The 16,978-nt window shown below is 31.1% G+C and overlaps 5 protein-coding genes across 5 annotated transcripts in view; 1 reads left to right on the top strand and 4 right to left on the bottom strand.

Annotated features, from left to right (window-relative positions):
• Positions 1-1,117, bottom strand: part of HELRODRAFT_185947 (hypothetical protein) — a 3,480-nt gene extending 2,363 nt beyond the window's left edge. Inside the window, exons 1-2 of the mRNA XM_009027678.1 lie at positions 866-1,117; positions 85-183 (exon numbers count right to left, since the gene is read on the bottom strand). Coding sequence (XP_009025926.1) covers positions 85-183; positions 866-948 — 182 coding nt within the window. The 5' untranslated portion in view covers positions 949-1,117. The remainder of the gene's footprint in view (positions 1-84; positions 184-865) is intronic.
• A 1,600-nt stretch (positions 1,118-2,717) lies between these two features.
• Positions 2,718-4,304, bottom strand: HELRODRAFT_178793 (hypothetical protein; the record flags this gene model as incomplete). The annotated part of the gene is made up of 4 exons (XM_009027677.1): positions 2,718-2,855; positions 3,467-3,592; positions 3,771-3,917; positions 4,200-4,304. 4 exons carry the CDS (start codon positions 4,302-4,304, stop codon positions 2,718-2,720), a joined length of 516 nt encoding a protein of 171 aa, XP_009025925.1.
• Positions 4,305-7,184: 2,880 nt separating this feature from the next.
• Positions 7,185-8,875, bottom strand: HELRODRAFT_185946 (hypothetical protein). The gene is made up of 4 exons (XM_009027676.1): positions 8,554-8,875; positions 8,115-8,261; positions 7,848-7,973; positions 7,185-7,556 (listed from the first exon to the last, which is right to left on the bottom strand). Exons 1-4 carry the CDS (start codon positions 8,656-8,658, stop codon positions 7,419-7,421), a joined length of 516 nt encoding a protein of 171 aa, XP_009025924.1. The 5' UTR covers positions 8,659-8,875; the 3' UTR covers positions 7,185-7,418.
• A 3,452-nt stretch (positions 8,876-12,327) lies between these two features.
• On the top strand, positions 12,328-14,250 carry HELRODRAFT_178791 (hypothetical protein; the record flags this gene model as incomplete). The annotated part of the gene is made up of 2 exons (XM_009027675.1): positions 12,328-12,350; positions 12,591-14,250. The coding sequence occupies 2 exons, from the start codon at positions 12,328-12,330 to the stop codon at positions 14,248-14,250; spliced, it is 1,683 nt and encodes a 560-aa protein (XP_009025923.1).
• Positions 14,251-14,717: 467 nt separating this feature from the next.
• On the bottom strand, positions 14,718-15,462 carry HELRODRAFT_86254 (hypothetical protein; the record flags this gene model as incomplete). The annotated part of the gene is made up of 3 exons (XM_009027666.1): positions 14,718-14,849; positions 15,179-15,242; positions 15,383-15,462. Coding segments are annotated over 3 exons (276 nt in total), but the record flags the coding sequence as incomplete, so codon positions are not given.
• Positions 15,463-16,978: the final 1,516 nt, after the last annotated feature.

The raw sequence follows: 16,978 nt of genomic DNA, 5'->3' as shown, positions 1-16,978 counted from the left end.
CGAATATATATATATATATATATATATATATATATATATATATATATATAGGTACCAAAGTATACAACCATACAAAGTACCAACCATTTCAAATCAAGAGACTTCCCACAAAGTGGTAAAAGTGTTTTGCAGCTACCCTGGCTGGATTTCTTGCAAAGCTTGGGAAAGTATTCCTTAAAATAACTGCAGTAAACAGAATTAAATATCATTTATTCATTTTATACACATACAGTGAAATTTGAACAAAAGTTCATTTTTAGTTTGGATATGTGACATTTTACTTTAGTTTTTGCCCACATCTTGTCACATTTATAAATTAAAAAACTGTTAATCTCAATGAAATCATTTAAAATCTAATTTAAATTTTAATCATTTAAATTTGAACCAAATAATTAAAAATGTACAAATTTAATAAATAAATGATTGTATATATTATAAATATAATAATTGAATGATTTTTTTAAATAAATTAATTACTAACTCTACTAAACTCAAATTAAACAATTAGAAAATTCACCACTAAAATTTAGTGACTAAATCAACCATATCATTTAACAACATAGGTTTTTTTTTAATAAAATAAAATTTTATTATATATAATTAAACAATTATAAATAAACTATTTATTTATAATTTTATATGATAATGATAGATAGATAGGGTGACGATTAGAACAATTAAAAAATATAAAAAAAGATTTGTTATTCAAATTCACAATTCACTGATAATTAACAATTCATGGAGTCACAATTTATGATGATGATAATCATTGAAAAACAAACAAATACAACAACTTTAATTTAGTTTTAAAACAAATAGAACAAAAATTATTAATTAAATGATGAAAATTAGGGGAAAAACCGACGGATTAACTTCACTTTCGTGCCATTTCGTATCCCCAGCCACCCATTTATCCAACCAGTAACTCATAACTCCTTCACCACTCATTGTTGGTGAGTAAATTGAAAGAAGAATTAAATTTTAAACTAATTAAAACTAAATCTAGATTCTAATTGCAGAGACAAAATTTAGAAGTTAATTATTAGTCAAAGTTTTACTAGAATTATTAACTTAGTTTGTCGATATTAATACAACCCAGTTTCTATTTCTATGAAACTATTTTATGAACTAGGCAGAATGATCTGTATACTTAGCTATTATGTATATATATATAATATTTATGCGTATATATAATATAAATGTATATATACACACATATATATTTCAAAATTTCAACACTACTTTCAACATTGTTCAACTTTTTTAACACACACACACACACACACACACACACACACACACACACACACACACACACACACACACACACACACACACACACACACACACACACACACACACACACACACACACACACACACATATATATATATATATATATATATAGCATAGTATAATTTTTATACATCTACAAAACCGATACGCTATGATAACATCCGGAGTGTGATTAATGCAGATGGTATTGACCTGACGACGGCCTCGGAACAAGACGCAGTTAGAAAGTTTGAGGTCTGGAGTACCCAGCTCGCCGAACACGGGCTAAAGGTAAACTTTGACAAAACAAAAACTATGATCACTGGTAGTACCACTGAGCCTGTGGTCTCTGGTCATTGGCTATGTTTGGTGTGTGCCGCCGGAGTTGGAAGCAACATGTGTACGTCGTGTGAAAAGGATAAACAGCCTTTGTGGCGAAGATGGCTGCTTCAAATCAATGGTTGAAGATGTGAAGAACATAATAAAAGATATATAGATAATATATCTGTAACATTGTAAGTGGTTCTGCGTATGTCAGAGCTGCAATAATGAAGACTAATAAAAAAAAACTCGATCAAATGTTTGTGATTTCAGCAGTGGTGTCACAGACGATGCTCGAGAATTACCGACTCACTGAGGAATGTGACTGGTTTCGTATGCCCGTCTGCATCAACGGGGCCCAGATGATGTTACGATTACTGGGATCAAAACTATTACTTCATTTCAGTATTTGGGAGATGTGCTGGATTGTACTGGAACAGCTGATGGCAAACAAATACAGGGTTACCATAAATATATAAAATCACTGGTGTTTTATTAGGTTATAGATATTTATTTGATGTTGTTACTTCTTCTGATTTGCGTTGCCTTTAGTTTTTAAGTATTTTTTTACTTTTTTTTGTATTATGTTATCGTTATGTCATCAACATATGAAAAAGTTAACATTACAAATGCACTCTATGAGTTAAATCAAAGAGATTTTGATTTGATTTGGCGATAGTCTAATTTTTTACACCTTATTTAATTATATATATTGATGTTTAAATGAATTTTTTTCGTATGTTCATCAAAATTTTCATTAATTTTATGATTATTTGGTCGTTTAACAATAAACGAATGAGGAATCATAGCTCTGAATTAAGAAATTTATTTGAAAAATGAATTTTAAGAAAATAACTGAAAAATATTTAGATGATAAATAATGTTATTGTTTCATTAAATCAAAAAATATCTATAAAAATTTAATTATTTTTGAATTATATATCTAACTTCTGAAAACAAATACAAAAAATAATTCATGATATGAAACGAAGAATAAGTTTTACGTAAAAAAAAATCTCATCATAAAATCGCAAAAACAAGTGCTTGACTCGATAAAGTAATTTCTCAGACTCTTTAACCCAAATAGACACCCTTCTTACCTCATACCGACAGAATACCGATTAATCGAGCGATTCCTTATTGAACATGTATTCACCGAGACCCGGTCCAACTCTCTTAAGATTCGTGATGTGGCAGGACATTTGGTAGAGTAGTTCGACTTGTTTCTCGCAGCATTCATCTTCCAAGTAGTGAGTCAACTTTATGGGATTTTCGTGAAAATATTAGAACTAGTTTAATAAATAAATTATTATGTAATATTAAATTAAATAAAATATTATTATTATTATTATTAAATGATAAATTAATTATTAGATAAATTTATTCCATGTTATTGAAATTCTACAATAAATTGATTGGAAATATTTAAAGGTCAGGACAAAGCATTGTTATGTCCGTATGTATTCCAATAAAATAAGTTGCGATGAAATCGTCTTGATGTATGAGTGTACGTAAAAATCATTTTCCAAGATATCTATAAATTTTGAATTTGTATCAAGTAGAAAAGAGCCTAAAGCAGGAGTAACTACGGAATCTGATTTATGCGGCCTGTAAGGCTTTGTTCGCTAAGAAAAAGGTCGTCAGCCAGACATTATGTACAAAAAAAGGAGCCACAACAAGTCTTAAAAAAATTCTCCCCCAGGTCGAAAAAATTTGCTATTTTAGTACATATGCGGCCCTTCAAAGGTAAAATAGTTCTTGAAGCGGCCCTCACAGCAAAAATTTTCCCTTCCCTGGCCTAAAGAATTGTAAAATTTGATGAAGCGAGAAAAATAATTTGTAAAGAAAAAAAATAATTTTGAAAACTTACATGTGGGTCAGAAAATTTGGAAGCCACCTTGTGAATGTCCAACAAACTTTGGTTCACTGACTTCTCTAGTTGAAGGGCTGCCTCGAATGCTTGCAGTCCCGTTCCCCAGTTATCCTCTGAAGGTTTCTGTTGGAAAAAAAGTTTTAGTTGAAGTATTTTTTTTGTAAAACCAATCGTAAAAATTACAATTCATCTTAGTGAGAACAGTTGTCAGATGAATGTTTCAAATTGCGAAAAGTCAAAACTATATTAAAGTAATGACAGCTTTTTAGTTAGTGCCAATGTGGAACACAAATTAGTTTACCTGAATATCTTGAAGATGCACAAACCCACCCCTCTTAGTGATGTACTTCATAATTCTTTCAGAATGCTCCTTCTTATCCTCGGATCTCTTGTGGAAATATTCTTGAAATCCTTTCAGTGCAATGTCATCCCTGTGGAAGTAGGTGGCCTAGGTTCGGGTTGGGTTAGAGTAAAGAAGTTTCAAAAATTCTTATTTCTATTATATTTATAAATAGGATTGTTAATTATGCGAGCTATGCTTAAAACATCCAAGAAATGGGTTGAGTCAAAATTTTGTGCCTTGCTTTATATGGGAGGTTTAACATTTGAGACAAGTTTGTAAGAGGCAGAGGAGTCAAAACAAAGCAAAAAAAGTGACATCCTCTGCGAACAAACCAGGAAAAAGCGATCAATTTTTAAAATTTTCACTTTTATGAACTAAACAACACACCATAGACTGGTAGATGTAACTGGCGTGCAGTTCCAGGCTGATCTGCTTGTTCAGCATGGCCTCACATTCCGCTGCGAAGTTCTGACGAATTCTTGATTCAGACATTTTCGCTAACTTTCTGTCGCTTTTAATACAATAAGTTGAAATTTTTTTAATGAGAATAATCGTCAATATCAACAAATGTTTGTCACATAACCGATAAAATAAATCAATAAGTTTTAAGTCTTGAAGAAAACTATTACTTATTTTACTAGGATTAGTTAAGATTTCTGTCAGATGTATCGCATCAACTGTACTTTAGATTGAGAACTTTTGGAAATTTAAAATTCTACGCAGGTTTATGATACAATAATACACGCTATAAATTCACTAAAAAATGAACAAACTTCAAGTTTATTGATAGCTTAAAATTCGTTATTTACAAAATTAGAGAGTTGAATTTTTTTATAGCTTCAAATTCAAGCTATTTAAAAAAGTTAAACAAATCTAACCTTTTGAAATTGCTAGTTTATAAAATTAATTTTCACAAACTATGTTTGACATGTGCAATACATAAAAGGTTAGGATTGTCAGAACTTTATATACTCTTTTAAAGTCTTTATACATTGCCATGCAATGTAACTGAAATTATACACCCTGTTGAATCTATGTTTAAAATCGAAATCTGCTTTTAATTAAACGTTCAAATTTTCAAAATCCTGATTCCATAATCTTTGGCATCAAACTTGCTACACGCGTGTCATGTAGAACACTTTGGGATGGCAAAAAATACAGGGTTACCATAAATATATATAGTCACTTGTTGGCTGTTTGTTGTTATTAAACACTGTTTATATGAGTAGTATACTTTGCACTAAATAACCATGATGGTAATATTGAAAGAAATGAAATATGTGTAGTTGCTTTATTTTATAATGTTAAATACGAAACAGGTCGATAAATTTTAAACGCAAATTTTTAAAACAGAAAAAGGCATTTGAAAAGAAGTTCACTGCCCAAAAATTTGCAACAACACACACATACACAAAAACAAAAGAACACATACACCCAAACACATACTCACACTCAACCGCCCAAATATAATCATGTTTGAATCACACTCAACCACCCAAATATAATCAATCATGTTTGAATCAGTCAGTGTTCGAGTATGATTTGTAACCTGTAGAATGGCATAAATTATATTTGTATGTGGTGTTGTGTATACACGATCCGAACTTTATTATTATTCAACAAAGATTATTCTAAGCTCGCAGTTTTAGGATGTCTTTGAGAAATAGGCTAAAAAAGCTATGCTGCTTGTTTATTATGATTAAGATCTAAACTCCTATTTGAAATGACTTTGTAAAAATTTACTTTTTCGTCAAGATTTCACAGATTTTTCATTCAATATAAATAAGATGATGTATGCAGTTTGAAATCCTATAATATCAATCATAGTCGGTGGTGAAGAATTATTATTTCTATTTGGAATTTATTCCAAGTTTAACTCTTGGTTGGCTTAATCCAGCACAGCATATGTGTATGCTGAATAATCCATATTCGTGTTACATCCGATCAACATTTTAAAAATTTTTTAAATCATCAAATAATTCAATTACAAATTTGGCTTCATGAGTTAATTTTCATTTATTAATGCTTATCTCATGATGTGACAATGTTTTCAACTTACATAGCTGGTTCGTCACACATTTTAGCATGGAATTTGAAAAGGTTTGAGAATTTTACACTTTGAGATTTGATTTTTAACAAAATTTTTGTGACAACATAACGAAGATTGGGAGATTGGGTTGGATAAATATAGAAAAATAGCAATCTCAAGTTAAAAAATTGTTAACTTTCAACTCTTTCAATGTAGGTAGTAATAATTATAATACCACAGTCAAAGTTGAAAAGTGGAGAATGATTTGTTTCGTTGAATGCTTACCGGTTTTTTCCAGTTTCAAAAATATTTGTGCACGTCTGTCCAAACTTTGTCTGGAAAATAAACCAGTTTTAGAAAAAGATACGACAATGGTAGGAATGAATTTGCCTAAATATAGATTGAAATGACGAGATGAACATTTGTATAGGTAACCTGGAATAAACTCTCAGGGATTTTCATTAATCAAATGTGTTTATAACTCCAGAAGGCAATCAAAATACGAACTAATCATCTTCGATAGTTTTCTTAATTTTACTGGTTACCAGAAAAAGTTTACCAGAAGGCAATCAAAATACGAACTAATCATCTTCGATAGTTTTCTTAATTTTACTGGTTAACTTAACATTCCGAATTGAATCGTCATTAGAATTTTTTTAAAAGAGAATTTTAAAAAAATATTTTTTTTGTTTGTGATCCAAAGTTGTTATACTAAATATCTTTACTGGTTATTTATTAAATGATTATTACAACATAGATGGATCTAATATTCTAATGCCCTCTTTAAATCACTGGCAATATTACGACAAAATCTAAAGAGAACAAGACTCTTGGCACACAATAGCATCAAAACAGTAAATACCATGCCGTTAAAAGCAAAAAAGTTACGAATGTGAAGGTACACGGAGATTATTAACTTTCTTAACTTAACTTTCTTAATTGAGATCTTAGCTCGATCACAGCCATCCCGCCTTCTCAATAATTTATTGTTCATTCTTTTTTTGAGAAGCAAATAAAATTTAAATAAAAATTAAAATTAAAAAAAATTAGCTTTCTTAATACTTTCGTAGCTTGAAATAGAATACTTCTTAATAATTTCTTAGCTCGAAATAGAATATTAAGTTAATTTTTTTAGAAAAAACTGTTTTTGAAGTTTAGATTTAACTTTTCGACTTTAATTAAAATCATTAATTCAGATCTGCTAATATGTGAAACCATTATCTTTGAGACTCTAGCAGAAGAACTCACCGGATTTTGCAGCCATTAAAAAGGCTTTGTTACTCATGACGTTATTTCTTATTCAATATTATTTTCGAATTTTAAAAAATGACGCCAACACTTGCTTGTATTTTTTCAAAACTCTGTATTACGAATGAATCAAAATCAGTAAAAACCGTAAAAAATTTAAATGAAAAGAAAAATGAAACATTTACAAAAATCTCTCTACAAAAGACAGTCATATTATACAGTAGTGAAAGTTTGGAGGTTAATATTGAAAAAAAATGTTATAGTTAAATTTCATAATATACGGTTATGCGTGTGCACAGTAAAGAGTGCATAGTTCACAGTACGAATGATCAATCCAGTGATTTCTTATCGAACATGTATTCTCCGAGACCAGGCCCAACTCTCTTCAGGTTGGTGATGTGGCAACTCATCTCGTAGATGGATTCCACTTGTTCCTTCAGCAGGTCATCTTCCAACCAGTTGGTCAGCTGCATGCGGTTGAAATAAATGGTTATGCGAATTTCTATGAATTTAATGATTATCTCTTAACGATAGCCACAAAATGAATGGTATGAAATAGTAAAAATTGAAATATAGATTTATTAAATATAGTTAGTAATGTTTAAACTAATTGTGAAAGCTGAAAATAACAAACATTTGCAAGTTTGTAAGAGCTGTACAATTTTAATTGTAACTTAGTGAATAAAACTGCTTAATAATGGACACTTTTTTGATAAATTTAAAAACAAAGTCAATCCTTTTTATTAACCCCTACTTACGTGTGGATCGGTGAAGTTGGAGGCCACCTTGTGGATGTCCAACAAACTCTGGTTCACCGACTTCTCGAGTTGAAGCGCTGCCTCGAACGCTTGCAGACCCGTTCCCCAGTTCTCCTGCGGTGGTTTCTGGAAAGCAATGAAGATCGCATCATAAAAATGATTGTTATTGAGGTGTCAAAAAAATTTTAATAGATATATTTTTTAGAAGTTTCAAAAATTAAAAAATTATTACTTCGAAAAGTGAAATAAAAATTTGTCTCCACCGACCTCAACATTCTGCAAAACGACATTTCCTCCCCTCTTGTTGATGTACTTCATAATTTTTTCTGCGTGCTCCTTCTCCTCACTGGACATCTTCTTGAAGTACTCGTGGAAGTTCTTCAGGGCGACATCATCTCTGTGGAACCAGGTGGCCTGCGAAAGAGGAATTTTAAAATATTTTGCGAACAACTTCTAAAAAACGAGTTTCTTTCTTCAGAATATTGATGGCATGTCATATATTGGTGAAAATAAATTACAGAAAATTTTCAACTATGTCTGAGAGTGCGTGAAACGATTTTTTAATGCATTCAAACGCGCGTCTTAACACTTCGCGAAACTTCAATAGAGTATAATTCAATGAACATCGAAAAATCTACGTTTCACATGAACTAATTGTAGTCTGAAATGAAAGTAAAATTAACGAATTTGATAAACTCGAACAAACCATGGACTGATAGACATAGCTGGCATGGAGTTCCATGTTGACCTGCTTGTTCAGCATGGCCTCACATTCCGCTGCGAAGTTCTGACGAATTCTCGATTGAGACATACTTGACGGTTTGGTTTGAAGTTTTCTTCAAAATCTGCTAAATGAAAGTGTTTACAACATTATTTTCATGGATTTTAGAACTTCCGGAAAATCAAATTGAACTCAGTGAATAATTAGTTTATAATAGACAATTTAATTGGCAAATAAACTAACCAAATAATAATTAAAACAGATAAATCGAATAAATTTAAAAATATTTTAAACTCTAAAAACCTTAGATGAATTTGCGTATACAGAACAGCGATCAACACTATTTATACTATTCAAACTCCAAGTAGGATTTAACACTCCAACTCAAATTTCATTTGTTCAGCTTAGGACTTAGAATGAAATCCACATTTAGAGTCACAACTCCAAATTCTACGATCTTAATAAAAAGAACAACAAAAATAATAATAAGAAGAAGAACAACAACAGCAATAATAACAATAACAACACTAACTTTATATATATTGTGTACATAGACACATATAAATATATGTACGTAATGACGCTATTTAACCATCAATCACTATTTTATTACTCATTCAAATGTAAACAAACATCATAAATATTGTCTACTGAGTGTTCGACTTAACACAACTGTCTGTGTCCGTGTTTTTTGCAAACAACTGATTTCCTTGTGTGTATATGAGGTTTTTACATTATGATCTTAACATCTATTGATTGACTTCCACACACACATACACACATACACCACGCACACATACACACACATACACACACGTCGAAACAGACCATACACCACACATACACACTCACACAGACATACATGCTAAAACACGCCACACAAACATACACAGACACCCCACACACACATACACTCAAAGTATGTTTATTTATAACTGATCTATCGGCCGATGTGAACACAAAATTTCATCATTATAAAATCTCGCTTGGCCGAGTACTTCTCAAATGATTGACAGATAAAAAAAAATATTTTTACCGATATATTGATTGAACGTGGCTACGAAAACAAAGACCAATAAATTCGAATTTAATATAAAACTGGAGTAATTGAATTGCAATTAAATCGAATTTAATACGTGGCTGGTGAAAATGGTTCAGATGTCTGGTCATTCTGTCCCGGTTAACTCAAAGCGATGCCATCTGTGTAATGTAATGTGTGGGATTTTGGCTCATTCAAGTGCATGTGCGAGGAAACTTTTAAATTTAAGACTGACTGTGATCTCATCTGTTGGTTAAATAACACATACACACGCTCGCACACGCACACGCAAACACACGCACACACACATCCAGAAATATATTTATAAAATATTTAAAATATAGCATTATATTAAGGTTATATAATGTAATAATATGGAGAAAACAATTTAAAACATTATGCTCAGTTTGTTAGGTGTATTCTTTACATTCAGCATTTCTGCCAACACTCAAGCATACAAACAAACAAACATACATACATCCAAACAAACGAACATACATACATACATACATACATACAAACAAACAAACAAACATTCTAATAAACAACTCAAACAAGACATTGATCGGATATTGTATTTATACATATCTACACAACCACAATATTTTTTCGCGATTCTAAAATATGAATTACTGTTGTAACATAAATAATATAACAATAATATATATATATATATATATATATATATATATATATATATATATGTAATATAAATTATTAATACAATAATAAAATGCACCTGATAAGATAATATAACATTGAAAACAAACATACACAAACATACACGAACATACACAAACATACACACACGAACGATCACATGATAATGATGACAACCACAAACAACACGACAGCAACGGCGATATGAAGTTGATTCATTCAAAATCATTCTTCAATACAAGATTGTGGATTCAATTGTTGGACGAATCTTTGAGAAGATTTCAGTCATTTGACTACTCTCTCTCCCTCTCCCCCCCCCCCCCCTCTCTTTCTGTGTTTGCTTATACTTGTGTGTGTATATAGATGTGCTTGCTTATACTTGTTTTGCTTATACTTATACTTTTGCTTATATATGTATATTGGTGTATGTGCTTGCGTGTACGCGTATTCTTGTCTGTATGTGTTATTTGTGTTTTTGTGTATATACATATCAGGGATGTCTCGATATTTTTCTTAGTATATCGATACTTCTATACTACATACACACGTTAATCGGCTTCTAGGTGTGTTTGTTTGAATTGTGTTGGCCTGTGTATGAAATAGTCTGCGTGTGTGTTGTGTGTGTGCGTGCGTGCGTGTGTGTTTGTGTGTGTGTGTTTGTCTGTGTATGAAGTATGTATTATGTGTGCAGTGACGGATCCGAAATTCCGAATCCCGTTCAATTTAGAGAATAAATGAATTATAAAGTTAAGTATTCGATATTTTTACGGAGAATTCCCAATAATTTTTCCTTCATGGTCTGGTTGGACGTCCATCTCCCACCACCCGCGATATGTCGTCCCCACCTCAGTGGGGTGAACCTGAGAGTTTTGTGTATGTAGGCATAAATGTACACATTTGCATGAAATGATCTGTTTGTCAGCTTATTCACCACTTAACTTATTCATATTTTTAAACTTCATAAATTAAACTGGCGTACTAATAAAAAATTCAAAAATTTCATAAAAAAACACCTCGAACTGTTATTAATAGTCAGTATATACGTTTCAACGTTCCAAGGTTCCGTATCGAAATAATTCCCATAAGAGTCAAAGTTTATAGTCTTTTTAGGCAATACTGAATTTTCAGAAAAGCAGATGGCGATAGCGTAACGGGTAGGGCAGCTGGTCCTGGTAGGACATTACGTTGGTTCGAATGCACACGTTCGTCAGTGATGTCTGTGTGATACGTGGATTTATCTGTACCTTTCTATGTCAGATGGTTGTGTGTGTTGTTTGTTGTGTGTTGTTGAATAACTCTGTAAATTCTTTTAGAGGTTATTAATATTTACAATAATTATAAAATAATAAAAAAAATAATAATGCATCATTTTATAAGATTTTATTAAAAAAATTAAGTTTTTTTTTAATTTTTCATTGATTAAATACTTTTAAATAGGTTTTAATCGATTCGTTGTTTAATACTCATTTATTCTTTCATTCATTCATTCGTTTGTTCCGATTGATAAGTATTTAAAACTTCATACATCAAAATTTTCAATCCGAATCGTTGTTTTGAATGCAGAACTCATTCTCCAAATCCATCTGGTACAAATCATTCGTATAGGTACTTTAGAATTAGTACAGGCAGCAAAACACGATTCCATCATAATGAACGTGTGGCGAGAAGGAGTCACATTTGAACTTTGAACCCACAACAAATCCACATCATCTTGATGACTCCTAATTACTAAAAATAGCAACGTACTGGATTGTTTAGTGAAGTTAGTGCAAGGATTCAGAGCGAACATGCTCGTTGTTGATGGATTTTAGTGAGAGGCAGATGTGTGGATTTGAAATGTTAAAAGTTTCGAAAGTTATTTTTAGTTATTAGGTACTCGTTTAATTGGCAGATGAATTTTCTCCAACAGTTATTATTTATTCATTTATGTATTTTGACGGGATAAAATGATTAATTGGGTAATAAATTTGTCAAAATCTTTTGACATGGCGTAACGGAAATTAATCTTAAGTTTTGACACAATTTTTAAAACGTTGTTGGCGAATATCAAGTACGTTAAAATGAAATCACTTGTAGATATGAGGTTTTTAACCAATACAACGATCGAAAAAACGAAAAGTATGATAGAATTAATCAAATATGCTTGCTATTTTTGTTTGATCTTAACTGATTTCAAGTCCAACTCATTCTTTTTCACGGAGGAATTTTTTTTCTTCAATTGAAAATATTTTTTGCAGACGTCAGGAATCCTTTTCAAAAGTTTACAAACAGTCTATGTTTATAAACAAACCATGATTTTATTAATTAATCTACAACGTTTCAGCCGCATTTCATTTTCAACATTTATTTTTTCTTTTTACATCTCCTCAACTTCGCCTTCAACCGAGAAGGACGTTGGGGTCTTGCCCTTACAAGGTGCTACATATTGGGGTACGGTGAACAGAACAAAATCCGGTCGAAATTGTCTCAAGTGGAAATTATTCGCCACTAAAATGACTCTGACTGCCAATTTGTTTCCCGACAGAACTTTAGAAGAAGCAAAGAATTTTTGTAGAAATCCAGGAATGTATGAGGTTGAACCGTGGTGTTATGTCAGTGTTAAGCCGATGGTTAAAGAGATGTGTACTGTTTACGATAGCGAGTTTAAATCCTGCAGTTTGCCTAGCAGAGGAATCTATTATAAAGGAAATCAGTCAACAACAATGCGGGGCAAAATGTGTATCGCACCTACGATTAATCGAGGAGAAGGGAACAAAAGAACAACATCTACTCTAAAAAGTAACTCTACCACAAACGTCGAACATTCATATCTCTCATCAAATTGTCGAAATGACAAATGGACGCTGAAATCTGGACCTTGGTGTTTCACTGATGGCAGGCAACACGCTTGGCAATATTGCGATGTCTGCAGCGACAAACCTGCGGTAAAACTTCATATGCCATACATTAGTGAAAACCTCGCTGCTTATAAATCCAATACTAGTGACATACTACTAGGTAATAAGGGTGGATATGAAAGGAGTTCAACAAGTATACAGTTAAATCGTGATCATATTCTAGCATGGAGTTCTCGAATGAACACCCCTAGCGAAGATACTTGCATAGAATTCTGTAATGCTCTGGCTACATGTGCGGCTTGCGTATACATGCCTATCAAGGATGATGACGTCATATCGTCTATTTATGATCTTCAGTTCGATGAGGATGAGAAACAAACTGTTTCTAAGTGCTTCTATTTTACAAATTTTCCTGATAATAATGCGAGTAAAACTAAATATCAAAACTCGGTGGACCTAATTAATTTACACGTTAAACAATGTTCAGCTGAGAGTCTAGTCAAGTTATTGAAACTTCCGAATGTGAGGTGCCGAGGGGGAAAGGTTGTCTCAAACACGTCAAATTATATCCGATGTAGAAATACTTGCATACTCAGTAATAAATGTCAGGCCTTTGAATATCGTCAAGTTTTAAACGAACGAAGTGTGATTGTTAACACGTGTAAAATCCACTACGATATCCAGCGTTGCTACAAAGATGTCGGTGAAGATCGAGGATTCATTGTGGATTACGATTTAACATCGGAGAACAAAACAGATTGGATTACTCAAACAGCAGAAACAAACGATTTCAAATTATCCATAACCAGTCATCAAACAACAATCACCAAAAACGACAAGCGACATTCCAACCTATCCACACACATCCTCATAAGATGCAACCCACACACTTCAAGCAGATTCAAGAGGAAAATTGACCCTCTTGATGCCGAAGATATTGACACTTTTGACCCCAACTTCAACAAACCGGTCCCGAAAGCACGAAAATCGACAAGATTGAGGGGTGTCATGCCTCCATCCCTGACCGGGTTCATAGTTTTTGTTGTTTTGTCTCTCTGGACCATATCCGCCATTGGAACGACTCTCTATGCCGCCAAGATTCAGTTCCTAGATAAAGATCCGCTACTGAAGGAGTTGGAAGACTGAAAGAACTGCATAGAATTCATCATGGACATCGCGTTAATCACTCATAATAATGTTTTACTTACTATTTAAAATAATTTATTTAAAATAATTTATTGGCACAAGTTTGCTCTGCTTGAAAATAAATGCTACATATACAAACGTGTATGCTGTGCCTATGTAACTTTGTACAAAAAAAACAATTTTTTCCGGTTTTCATGAATTTATTATTATCATGTAAATGTACATTTCAAACGATCAATTTTATTTATTAAATATTTGACTAACATAAAAAGTGTTTTTATAGATATTTAAATTAACTAAATTATTCTGAAAAGAAACCTCTTTGAGGGCTTTTTAATGATCCAAATGAAAGAGTTCATATACAAAAACAAATATCGGCCACACAACACAAGAATAATTTGAACTAAAAATAACTTTTAAATGTTAAACAAATGGTAAAAAAAGTAAATAGGTTTCTTTGAAAACCACTAGGAATTAGTAGTGGAGCCCTTTCGAAGATTCAGCAGACCCATAACAATATCGCTAGGTAGAGATTTGATTCTGGAATATTCCTCACTCGTTGCATACCTCAGCTTGGTGTGGGGATCGGTGTAGGGTGCCTGAAATTAGGAAAGGTTTTACCGAGACAAGTGACAATTTTTACCAAAAGTTATTAAAAATTTACCAAAATTATAAATAATTTACCAAATTAATATTGGCAATCATGGAACTAGTGATAATTTGCATTAAAATAAGTTAACTATATTTTAACAACTCTTCTGCTAATAAGCTATATTAGATATATATATATATATATATATATATATATATATATATATATATATATATATATATATATATATATATAATGTTATGGAATTATTACTTAAAATTATATTTTAATTTGATAAAAAAATCTGTTGATTAAAAAAAATGATAAAAAAATTACTGGAAGTCCAGAGAGATCAGAATATTTTTTAGCTGGTAAAAATGATGGAAGTGCATCAATAGAGCTGTCTGCAAATAATATTTAGATATTTTGAATTAACTAAATAATAGCTTAAAGTTCAATTAAGTAATTTTAAGTATATTGAAATTTAATAAAAAAATATAGATAAACTCTTTTTATTTGTCTCTAATGAGTTACTCACACAGATATTCATAATCATCTTCTTTCCATTTTTCAGATTTTTCAGCTTGTATTATCTGCTTGAGATTTTTAAATGGCTTTTTGGCAGTTATGTTAGTCTGGAAAAAAATGAAAATTTATTTGAAACTTCAAAAATTTTATTTAATAAAAAACAAAGATGTAGTTTTTTTCTATTATAATTTGTAATATAATAAAAAGATGACAATAGAACCTGGGTTTTAGATAATTGAGCTCTATTTCTTATTTTAACCAAATTTTGTTGTTATTTAGTATTGCAATGTGGGTTGTGTGAATAATTTGTATGTTGTTTTTTTTTAAAAAACATAACATTACAACCATATATGAAAATTTAAATAGAAACTAACATCTTGTGGCGTTTGTTTGAATGAACAAATCTGGGGACTGGGCTCCACTTCTATTTCAATTTTGTCAACCTGGGTTTCCTAAGAAAAGAAGGTTTAATTAGAAGTATTACTTTATTGTTTTTAATTTAAATTTAATATTAATTTAAATTTAATATTTAATTAACGTCGAGACATTCATTTTATAATATGGATGGCACTAAGTAACATTATATAACATAATGCATTCAGATATATGATATATCGATAGTTGATACTTATTTGATAGATACACACATTACTAGGACTAGAGATATTATTTTTAGATTGTCATTGTGAATTAGTTTTTTTTATTATTTTATACAAATTTAATAATTAATAAATAATTAATTAAATTACATTAAAAATGAGGTAACATTAAAGATTAGCTTATTTTTATTTACTTAATTTTTTAAAATTTAAATAATTTATTTATTAAAAAAGTGAATATTAAAAAACATACAGTCATACATATCATACATACACATACAAAACATACAAGCTTATCGGCTAAAGCGGTTTTATTCGTTGATGTTTTCTTTTTCCCCATTAATTCACTAACTTTATTTTCTTTATTTAAATTAGAAATTAGAACGATTCTAGAGAATAAATAAATAAATAATTATTAAATATAAATATTAAATATAATAAATTTTACGGTTCGCTTAATATCGTTATCGCTAGCCAAAACATCCATAGAAAACAAACCGCAATTAAATACTGAGTAATACACCTAATGCAATTGAATGTAAACTACATCCAACAATCAGCTGGATGAGTCATCTTACAAAACTTCTATTGAGAATTCTGATGATGAAGGCACGAAGCAAAATCAGATCTGAAATTTCAAATGTCCAATGTGGTTTTGTAGAGGAGTGTGGGACAAGGAACGCTATCTTTATGCTACGAATGATCAGTGAACGAGCGATTGAAATGATGAAAGACTTGTTTATATGTTTTGTCCATTAGGCCTACTCCTAATCTTTTGATAGCGTTATATCCATGCGTGAAACACGGGGAGTTTATGGAAATATTGGAAAATTTAGACATTGATGGAAAAGGCACGAGTGATGAAAGTTTGTAACAAGAGGGCTAGTTTTATCGAAATAAAGAAAGGTGTCAGACAAAATTGTGTATTCTCTCCAGACCTGTACAATCTCTATAGTGAAATCATCATGAGAAAGGTAGAAGATCTACATGGAATATCCATGGAGGCGGA

This window comes from Helobdella robusta (assembly GCF_000326865.2).
Source record: "Helobdella robusta unplaced genomic scaffold HELROscaffold_50, whole genome shotgun sequence".
NCBI lineage: Eukaryota > Metazoa > Annelida > Clitellata > Rhynchobdellida > Glossiphoniidae > Helobdella > Helobdella robusta.
The sequence above is the reverse complement of the archived record's forward strand: the minus strand, read 5'-3'. Positions and strand labels throughout refer to the sequence as shown.